The sequence below is a fragment of the Lactuca virosa genome, chromosome 4 (assembly GCF_052849685.1).
Source record: "Lactuca virosa cultivar CGN04683 chromosome 4, Lactuca_virosa_CGN04683_v6, whole genome shotgun sequence".
In the NCBI taxonomy this organism is placed as follows: Eukaryota; Viridiplantae; Streptophyta; class Magnoliopsida; order Asterales; family Asteraceae; genus Lactuca; species Lactuca virosa.
The window spans coordinates 499,271,586-499,282,822 of record NC_136429.1 but is presented as its reverse complement, the minus strand read 5'-3'; the positions used below and the strand labels follow the sequence as shown (position 1 = coordinate 499,282,822).

The following is an 11,237-nucleotide window of genomic DNA, read 5'->3' as shown; positions in this document are numbered from 1 at the left end:
CAACATCCCAAAAAACGAAAGCACATTCGAAAGCTTTGAGGGGACTCATAACAAAAAGGAAGCTGGTTACGAGCCCGAAACAAAAACAGACAAAAGTAGTGAACCCGAAAGTGATCCCAAAAACAACATGACGGACTTGCTGACATGACCATGGAGGCATCAACAAAAGAATACATGAGGACACCGGTCCAGGACTTGTGCAACCCGCAATTCCCATTACTGCTACCTTCGAGCTAAAGGGACACATCCTTTCTACGCTAAAGGATATTCCATTTTCCGGAAAACATCATGAAGATGGATACAAGCACCTCGATAAAGTCAATGACATTGCTAACTATTTTAATATTCCGAATGTACCACGAGAGACTATCTTGTTAACAATGATTCTGGTTACCTTCAGGGGAGTAGCAAAAGATTGGCTGAAGGCACATCCCCCATGAACAATCACCACTTGGGCACAAATGCGTGAAAAATTTCTCCAACAAATTTTCCCACCATCCAAGGTTGCTAAACTTAAAAAAGTCATAGTTATTTTTGAGCAAAAAGTGGGGGAATCTTTGTATGAGGCATGGGAGAGATATAAGGGGTTGATAAGGAATTGTCCCCAAAATGATCTAAACGAGCAACAAAAAGTCTCGATCTTCTACGATCGAGTGAACATAACGGCAAGGCAACTCCTTGATTCTCAAGGACCATTAACAAAGAAGAATCCCGCTGAAATTAAAGAACTATTTGAAGAATTTTCAAAGCATTCACGGGAGTGCCACAACCCTCGTAATGATGGAGCTAGAGGAATCGGAAATGGTGCGTCGGAAGTCGTGGCGACTATTTTGGCAATGTTGATCAACATGGATAGAATAATGACGAAGATGGACCAATCCATACACGCAATACGTGTCGGTTGTGAAAATTGCAATGGGCCGCATTTGACAAAATACTGCCATTTGGATGAAAACAGGAATAGGAAAGCTCCAGTTTGCTACTCTAGTGGAGAATGCTATGATGAAGATTGGAGAAAGACGAAGAAAGAATGGTTGTTGTATGAGGAATACAAGAAGAAAAAAGAAGAGAAATATAGGAAAACCGACCGGGGTTTTTACCAAAAGGAACAACCACAACCCGAGAAAAAAGTGGACTTGGAGTCAATGCTTCATAGATTCATGGAATCTTTTGAAAAATGTCACGATGCACCTGATGCTACCATGAGAAATCATCAAGCATCCATTAAAAATATTGAGGCTAAACTCAGGCAATTAACTACATTAGTTAATGAGCGGTTACCTCCTAAAAATCCCGATAATAAACCACAACCACATGTCATGGCCATAACTACTGAAGAAGACACTATTTCTGAGTTCTTGTAGGCCTTAGAAGAAGAAACAAAGCAGCCCGAATCACATCCAAACCAGACGAAAATCAAAGAAAAAATAGAGTTGAAACACCTTCCTCACGACGTGGGCTTGGTCTGAACAGAAAAATTCTTTTTTTGTTAAAGCTTATCAACCTCTGCTACTATTTCCTTCCCAAGCTAGAGTACATCCATTGGCAGAAGAGCATATAAATATTATGAATCAAGTTAAGGGTATTCCAATCAATACCCCCTTTATTGACGCATTGGCAAAAGTTCACGAATATGCCAAATTCCTTCAAGATTTACTTGACACTCGCCAACAACTAGAGAAGATCTCCAAGGTAGTTCTTAGTGAGCAAAGTTACATGGTTATTATGGAGGGAATACCAAGGAAAATGGGAGATCCCGGACACCTTACACTTCCATGTGAATTTGGAAATAACACGAAGACATATTCTTTAGCCGATTCTGGAATGAGTATAAATTTGATGTCATATTCGTTCTACCAAAAGCTCCACCTTCCAAAATTGAAGGCTACAAGAATGACAATTCATATGGCTAATCATTCGGTGACTCATCCTCGAGGCATAATTGAGGACATATTGGTAAAAATTGGAAATTTTATTTTTCCAATCGACTTTGTGGTGCTAGACATGAAGGAGGATGAAGATGCCCCAGTTATGCTTGGATGCCCTTTAGTCAATACCGTGCGATCTTTGGTGGATATTCGCGAGTCAAATCTTACCTTACGAGTGGGAAATGAGGAGATGACTTTTGGATTGATGATGGATTCACAAAGGATTTTACTAAAAATGAAGTATTCTATATGGACGAGGAAAACGAGCTTGAGGAGTTAGAAAAATTGATGGAAGAAGAAATTAAAAGAAGAGAACAAGTAAAGCGTACCAAACCAAGAGCTTAAATTCCAATGGTCTTTGAGGTTTTCGCCTTTAAAACTCCAAAGTCTCCAGTAAGTGAAGGAAGTGAAGAAACTCTTTTCTCAAGTGAGGATGAAGACGAAGAAATTACACAAGACTTGAGCAAGCCGACTTTGGATAAGGTCGATATTGAAGCTCGGGAACAACAAAAAGAAAAAGGAGAACCAAAACTTGTTGCGAGAAATAAAGGGTTGAAGTGGAAACATGAGGAATGCGATTCTAAAACGAAGAAGGAAAATTCTAAGAAAGCCTATTTAAGAAGGATGAAAGATTATAAGAAAAGATGGAAGGAACAGAAGGTGCAAATAGAGATCGTACCTCCAACCAATACAACGTAGGGTAGCACGGAGTCCGGGGTCATGATTCCAATAAAAAGAAGCGCTTCTCGGGAGGCAACCAGGGCTCAGTTTGCATATATTTCAGCTTTTAGTTTTTGCATTTTTATTTGAGTTTTAGGATAAGTCATAATCATAGTCATCTTAATTTTTAGAAATAGGTATTTTTGGTAAAAATGGTATTTTTGGTAAAAAGTTCTCGACACCACGACGTGGGATTAAGCCCCACGATGTGGAAATTTTGTTAGTGTATATACGTTTGTGTTTGTTGTCTTAGCCCATATATGCATATATAGTGTTAGGCCTTTAGCCCAATTAGCTATTGTATATATATATATATATATATATATATATATATATATATATATATATATATATATATATATATATATATATATATATATCCTTTTGTGTTCAATCACATGGTTATTTGGAATCCATGCATGTCATTGTTAATATGGGTTCACGTTGGAGTATCCCTGCTGACAATGATGGGGAGCAAATTGGTCAACCCGAAGAGCAGCTGAGACAAAGGGGGCGAAGGAATGTGAGACCACGAGGTGCAAGGGGCCAACAACAACAACCACCTCAACAATTTGAGGGTGGAGTACCAACCGACCCGTTTCAAAGTCGGTTTGATACATATTTGGATAATCTTCGCGGTGGGGTTAATTATCGTAACGAAGCCATGGATGTCTTATTTTCTCATTTTCACATCAAGAGACCACCTACCATGCCTCTTCATTATTCTTATATTCTGACTTAGGAGGAACTTTGGTCGCAATAGGGAGATAGACCCGGGACCAGTGGAGCGAGAGATGACAAAGATGATAATTGATATTTATCCTTTTTATTTTTAGTCATTTTATTTTCTTAGTTATTTTGGTGTGTTTTATTGTGTGAGATTTTTTTGGTATGTTTTAAAACTTGTAACCGAATTGTGTGATGGGTTTTTTCTACTTTCCACCAAATGTTTGTTTTGGTCGCAGAATAATTAGAGTATCGATAGAAAAAAAAAGAGACAAGAGAAAGCGAGAGAAGCCGTGTATTTTAGAGAAAAGAATTGAAGCCCATAATCTTTGATTAGTGTGGGTGAATTTCATGAGGAAGAGAGATTAGAGAAAAGAGGGGGTTCCAGAAAAATAAGAGTCTTAGAAGAGTCTTAATCCATTAAGAGATCAATTGCAATTTTTTTGAAAAGAAGAATTGTTGCAAAACTGCAATCTGTGAAGACCCAGTTTTCAGGACGTGAGCCTTTACATGTCACGTCGTGAGCTCGATGCCATCACGTTTTCAATATCAGATTATACCATACTCACGTCTTAGTGGTTAAATATGGCATTTTACTTTACTCTTTCAACGTTACAATGAGGTGTATGCTTTCCCACATTGAGATGCTTTGCTTTGAATATTTTATGCACCACACATTTTGAAGATGCAAGTTTCTGATTCACATATTTCCAGCACATTCACGCGTATCAATGAAGTCCAAGTTCCAGTGACATACTCAAGCTGTTCAGTTTTCCACACTTTCAGAATTCGATCTCGCCACTACTACCCCAGGGGATTCTGTTCCTTTTTCTCCCTTTTTATTAGTTTTATAGTTTTATTCATACAATGAGGGCATTGTATGAAATAAGTGTGGGGTAGGGGTCAAAAAAAGGAAAATTGCTAGAAAATTAAAAAAATTAAAAATAGATTTGAAATAATAATCTAAAAATTAAATCTAGTAATAATTAAAAACTTAGGTTGCTAGTGTTGCATGGGATGATCCAATACGATCTCAAATGTTTAATTGAGCCAACATATGTTACAATATATTTGTGGCTTCTCAAGTTTTAGTGAAAACTCATGAGATATGAAAGATAATCTGGTAGTTTATATTGAAGAAGTGATGAATCAAATAAGAAACAAATCAGAGTAAAATGAATGTAGTTTGAACACGAGATGTAAATATGATCTGGTTTCAGCTCTATTATGCTCTCAATTCTTACAGAGAGAATGTTTACAAGTTCATACTGATCTTCTTGTATCTCTAAGTAATGTCCCTATTTATAGGAAACATGAAAGCACACAAAAAATTACAAGGACTAAACATCTAAGCTTCATACAAAATGCCTTGTAAAATAACTTTAAGTCTTCGACATATTACAACAGGTCTTCGACCCTTACAATCTCCCCCTTTGTAATAACGTCGACCTTCTTCAATTCGAGAGAATCTGTATAGCATACAACATCACCCTTCGTATTTCTGAGTACTAGGAAATAATCCTCTTCAACTCTTTCTTGTCCCCTTCATTATTTTTCTTGTAGCTATTCATACGAACAATAAAGTTCGTATACTGGGACGTAGTATATCTCTCTACTTCGCATGCCTGGAACAAAAATCTCTTGGCCTTCCCATTCTTATCCTTCCCTATGAATACCAATCCAAATGGCTTCAAGCATATCTCCCCATCTGCATACTTCTTTAACTCAGTTTGGGGCTTCGTTGGTTCCATGGGAACTTTTACTTCCTATCCCTTCGCAGTTGCCAATTCCACATCAGTTAGTGCCAAACATTCACAGTAGTTGTCTATGAATATTTTGATGTGAGCAAGACCAAGACGAAAAACTCCTGGATCAGTTTCTCGAAGATACGAAGCATCTTTATCTTTCAAAAGCAATGCAACTTGTACAAGATCATACAAGTTCATCAACGGAAAATCATCCACAGAGAAATCACATAGTTGACCATTTGCCCTTGCAACATGAAATTGAAAGTTCTGCATCATGTTCTCGAACAAAACATCCTTCTTAATGCAGATCAACTTCTTTATTTTCACAAGAGACCAAATTTTCTATGGAAGTTTCCTAAGAACAGCATGAAATCTGACTTTCATATATGTGTATTCATCATCATTGTCAAATTTCTCCGCAATCTTGTACTGAGCCATGATGAACATCATCTCGTTGATTGGAAAGTCAAGTTGACTCATATCTGCATTCGAATAATTGTAGCTCTGCTTTGGTTTCTTCTCAAAAGCATACATATGATTATATGCAACTTTCGCTTCGATTGTTTCATAGTTGTAATGCTTGCTTGGATCTCCCTTTTTCATTCCAGGTGGATCACTTGCACGTCCAGTCATAATGCTCCGAACTAACCTTAGTTTCTCCACTTCAGCTTCAGCCTCAGCTTTCTTCTCCTCTTTATACTTTTCAACTAAAATCTTTTTGCCTTTGTCTTTGTGCGAAGAACTATGAACAGTATCCTTTGGCTTCGAACTACTACCACCTTCAGCAGAAGAACCAATCATAATTCTTTTAGAAATTGGCCTTGTAATTGGCATTGTGGTAACAACTGTTGAAGAAACAGGTCCAACATTTGAGACTATTGGCTTTGTTGATGGAATCTTCGTTTGAAAAATTTTCCCAACAGTTTTAACAACTTCATGCGAAACCTCACCAACCTTCGCATCATCAACCTTCTTTTCTCCCCCTTGCACCCCTGTGACAACAGGTGGGGCATCCATTGGTAGAAGACTTGAGAACCTGGACAATGGAGCCACCTGTTTATGCAAAACAGCTTCGAATTGAGAAAACTTTTGAGATAAGAATTCTGGTGTAATGATCGAAGAGGAAACAGGCTTGACAGATAATTCTTTCAGCTCCTTTAGCAAAGTACTAATCTCCACAAAACTCTAGCTGTTATTCGTAGAAAGTTGATTTACTTGAGGACTCAAACTTTCGTATATCTTAACATACTTTGTGACAGATGCATAGTCTTGCTGAGCAGTAGCAATCTCTTTGACCATATCTTCACGAAGTTATTGAAGCTTGAGATTAACATCTTCACGAACTTTCTTCACGTCAAGAACGAATAAGGTATGTCTTTCTTTGGCCTCACTTTTTAGTTCTTTTACTTCTCTCAGAAATTTCGTGGATTGAGAGTTCAGACGTAACTCATTGTTCTGATCATTATGTTCCACCTTCTCCAAGATTCTAGACTCCGAGTCTCGAATCATTCTAGAAACTTTGCTAACCATCCTGGCTTCGAATGCTTTCATCATAACATCAATTTCTAAACTCGAGACAGATTGACTTCCCCCCATGTCAGCTTGAGACTGAATGATCGAATTCATCTTTTTATTCAAAATCTTGAACTGTTTCATCCTCATTAACATATGATCTGGAAACGTTTCTTCGTCTTCATCAAATTCCAACTCTTCAAATGTACCTCCAAATCCTCCTTCTTCAGTATCAGTGTCCTTAGTAGATTTGGGTGGATCAGTTGATTGAGATGAGAACAGAGTAGTGAATGGTTGCAAAAGTGGTTGAATTGGTAGTGTTTGAAACAGGAATGATAAAAGGAGGTAAGGAAACAAGAGTATCCATAACAGAAGGTTCAGGAATACCTTGAGTTGTAACAAGAATTTCTTTATTTGAATCTATCACACCCCAAAACCGGAACGGCGGAAACGTTCTGGGGCGGAGGACGTCATGTTTAGTATCACAAGACATGCATCATAGTAAGCAAAGTAATAAACAACCATTTCATTAGAAAGAAAGTATTTACAAAGTATGTGATTCACATAATATAGAATACATAGCAAATAACAAAAAGACATGAAGCTATACTGCTCCATCTTCTGAATCCCAGTGCGCGAACCTGTCTATTGGTCTCCTGAGAATACAAGTTATTTTGAAAGCGTAGATCAGCATTTAAGCTGGTGAGTTCATAAGATTTTAGTGATGTAGTAAGTAGTAAGAAAGTTTGTAGAAAGTTGTAGTAAGTTGTAGTAAGTTCTTGTTTAGAAAAGTTTGACTGTTCCTCCAGAAAATCCTATATTTCATGCTTTGATGAAAGATAAGTAAAAATGACTCTATAGTCCTTTCTATGAGTATTAAATGGATACAAGTTATATAAAACACAGCGTAAAAAAACAATCGGTTGTGTGTATCTGCCCTAAGCCCACAACCAAACAAGGAACAGGAAATGAGGCGGAAGACACACATCCCATTGTTTGTTAGATCATCGTTGTATATAACCCCTGCGTATTCACTCGGTACTCACGAAGTTAACTGTAATAGTTCCTTTATATTTGATGAAAATATCCTTTAAGAAAACCCTTATTTCTTATAATAAAATGATAACCACAGTAGTTCCTTCTATAATCACTTAGTTTATACTAGTTATATATAATCTAATATCGAACAGATAGTTAATTGTGTGAATCTGCCCTAAACCCACAACCAAACAAGGAACAGGGAATGAGGCGGAAGGCACACATCCAACTACCTATCGGATATTAATTATATATAACCCTGGTGTATAAACTAATGTATTATAGAATTAACCACCTAAGGTCCTTTAAGTTTTACTGGTTTAATAAAATGGATTAAACCCTTTACTGGTTAAGTTTCTAGTTTTGTATTCCAAAAGTTCTTCATTTGAAAAGTATGTTTTGTACTAGAAAACGGTGCATTGAATTAGTGTCCTATGACCTGACCCATACATGGTAACCCTTATGATTACTTGGTGTATACGGAACATATATATAGCTAAGCTCGGATAGATAGTAGGCTGGGTGTATCCGCTTTAAGCCCACAACCAAACAAGAAACAGGATATGAAGCGGAAAGCACACATCCTACTACCTGTCGGACCCGATTAATATATATCCCTGAATGCATACACTAAGGAATCATAAAGTTAGCATTATAGATCCCTTTCTACTGAATGTACTAGACTCGACTGTTCTATGTGTCGTTTGTAAAATGTAAGTTTTCCCTAGTTTATAACTATCTTGACTCGAAAATAGTTTGCATTAACTTTCAAGTGGAACTGTCACAAAATGAAAGTAATGGGAAATTATAAGTACACAGTTGTCTTTTGAATTGACATCATGCAGTACTAAATACCTTAAAACATGTTTGTCTTAGTAAGGTCATAATGTGAAGGCTAGTGCCCATACTATACGCTCTCCATGTCAAGAGATTCTGGGAACCAAACGCGACTGCAACAAACAATTGCTAGCCGTGTAATTCACATTAAAGTTATATGATCATGTATACCCAATTTAATTATCACTTTTTGTTAAGAACAATGAGTTAGTGATTCACTGGTATAATTAGATCCTGTAGTGTTCTCGTGCTATAGCATCTTAGTATGTTCGTTCTGTTATAGTGTATAGTGTATAGTATTTCTCTCTGATGTATTGTATCTACCTCCTTGTTTCTCTTTATGTTATCGTGTATTGTATCTACCTCCCTGTTTCTCTTTATGTTATCGTGTATTGTATCTAGTATGAACTGAACCTCTAAACTATACCCCTTATAGTTTACTAGTATTTTACTTGAACTGTTATTGAAAAGACTCATTTTTCTACTAAGTTATGCTGGTACTTTAAAAACGGAGTTTTGTTAAACTATAAAGCAACATAACTTTAAAAGAGTTTTTGAAATGTTTTGACTACTTATAAATGACATAAGTAATATTTTGAAAATGTTTATAACGAACAATTACACAATTATCATTGTGTTCAACTTGTATTCCCCCCCTAAAAGCATTTAAAACAGTTTAAAAGATTGATTACGGGGTATGAACTCACCTTATGTGGGTGATTCAAACGAATATGCACGAAAGGATGAGAAGTTCCACGAATGAAGTCCCGAGACACAACTGAGTCGATATGGAAGCTAAAAGAGTTGATTTCGGGCCAAAGAACTAGTGTGTGTTCTTGGTGTTCTAGGTGATCTAACAAAATGGAATGATTTCATGGATGGAATCATGGAATGATACATGTTTAAGAAGGATAACAACGACTAGAGGGAAGAACACTTACGTTTTTGGAGGATTTGGATGAAGAACTTCATGATACTTGAGAGAGTTTGAAGAGATTTCGGCCAAAGAAAGGAAAGGAATGAAGAAATGGCTAAGTGTTACTTATATAGGGGTGAGTTTACGGCCACCTTGAGTTTACGGCCGTAAAGTCTTGGTGTCTTGGCCGTAAACTCCTGTTGAATGAGTTTATGGCTTGATATTTGTACAGTGGCTCTAGCTGATACTTCCAAACACTCCTTCCTTGAATGTATTGGGCTTAGAACACTCAAACAGACTCTAAACAGTGCTAAAAGATAGCAGGAGCGAGTCTGACTTAAGGTTGATGGTACTGGCTTAAGGCAAAAAATTTCGGGTTGTCACAGAATCTCCTTCACCCATAGTGACATTTACATCCGTATCAGATACGTGTGTAGGGATGTCTGAAGTTCGAACCTCCTCAGGAACTGACTTGGTTAACGAAACTTTGGGTGGTGTGACCTCAGTCTTCTCAGGAGTCGAAGTTGGCATGGAAATATTAGCTTTAGGTGTTTTAGGAATTTTCTCACCTTCGGACGATTCCTCTTGAATAACCAACTTTCGTTTCTTTATCTTCTTCTTGGAAATATGTTTGGCCACATCTTCAGCTCTTCGTGTCTTTGATGAAGGAGAAACAAGAGTTGGAACCTCACGAATAAGGACCCCTTGGTGGTTAAGATGTGATTTACGAAGAATGGTAGGAGACTTTCGTGAACCACTAGACTTCTTCTTAATTCTTCGAAAGATACCAGATTTTGATGGAATGGTTTCCTTTGCATGTTCATCAATAACAGGCTCAACCGGCTCAATCAAAACAGTCGAAACTTCTTCTTCTGGTTTCGTCTGTTTCTTTGGAGACTTCTTAGGCTTAGGTTCTTGCAGAGGTTTCTCAGGAGTAGCCTTTGCATCCTTCTTCGAACGTTTTGATTTCTTAGAAGGACCAGCATCCTCTTTTGATAACAATTTTCCAGTTTCTTCATTAGGATTAATTGACTGAAAATACTCCATGAGCACTAAGTTTGTTGGATCAACACGCTTTAACATTGCATCAGGAATCCTTGCAATGTGCGTAAACACCTCATCATCATCAGTAACCTCCTTTGGAAAGTGATATTTCATGAATTCAGCAGTCTCTTCATCAGTAGGCACCTCAATCCCTTCTTTGTCATAGAAATAACAAAGAATCAAACTCCAATACCTTGCACACGAAATTCCTTGAACAACATTCGTGTTTTCAACACTCTTCTGAAACTCCTTCCACATCTGTGTAGAGTAATCAACTGAAATATCATAATATACTCCAGCAACCATAGCATAAACTTCCATTCGACCTTTATCTAATCCAACACTGCGACCAGTCAAGCATCATAGAAAGATTCCAAATAGAAAATTCCAAACAGTCGGAAGTGCAGACTTCTTGAAATCACTGATCTTTGTGAGTGGGGGTTGATGACCCATCTCATTGAACATGCTGATGACTTGAGTAAAAGAAAGATCAGCATATGGTGGAGAATTAGGGATATCAAGAATCTGACAGAATATCTTCTTGGTTAAACGTATCTTCTTATCATTCACCAGTTGGAAGGTAATAATATCCATTGCTTTGCTGTAAGTAGCAATGGATCCTGCTTGTGAAAACCATGAAAGAGGAACAACAAATGAATTGAACATAGTTGTCGATAAAACATAGCTTTTCAAAGAGACTACCAACATCTTCAATTCGTCTGGATAAAGTGAAACATCCGCTTCGACTTGATAGTTTGTGCCTTGAAT

General features: G+C 37.3%; 1 protein-coding gene and 1 non-coding gene across 2 annotated transcripts; one reads left to right on the top strand and one right to left on the bottom strand.

The window, feature by feature from the left end:
* Nucleotides 1–509: 509 nt before the first annotated feature.
* Nucleotides 510–616, bottom strand: LOC145110321 (small nucleolar RNA R71). Its single transcript, XR_013709704.1, has one exon. It is a non-coding gene; the product is annotated as a small nucleolar RNA R71 (small nucleolar RNA).
* Nucleotides 617–1,566: 950 nt separating this feature from the next.
* Nucleotides 1,567–2,208, top strand: LOC145106991 (uncharacterized). The gene has a single exon (XM_079043891.1). It carries the CDS (start codon nucleotides 1,567–1,569, stop codon nucleotides 2,206–2,208), a length of 642 nt encoding a protein of 213 aa, XP_078900017.1.
* Nucleotides 2,209–11,237: the final 9,029 nt, after the last annotated feature.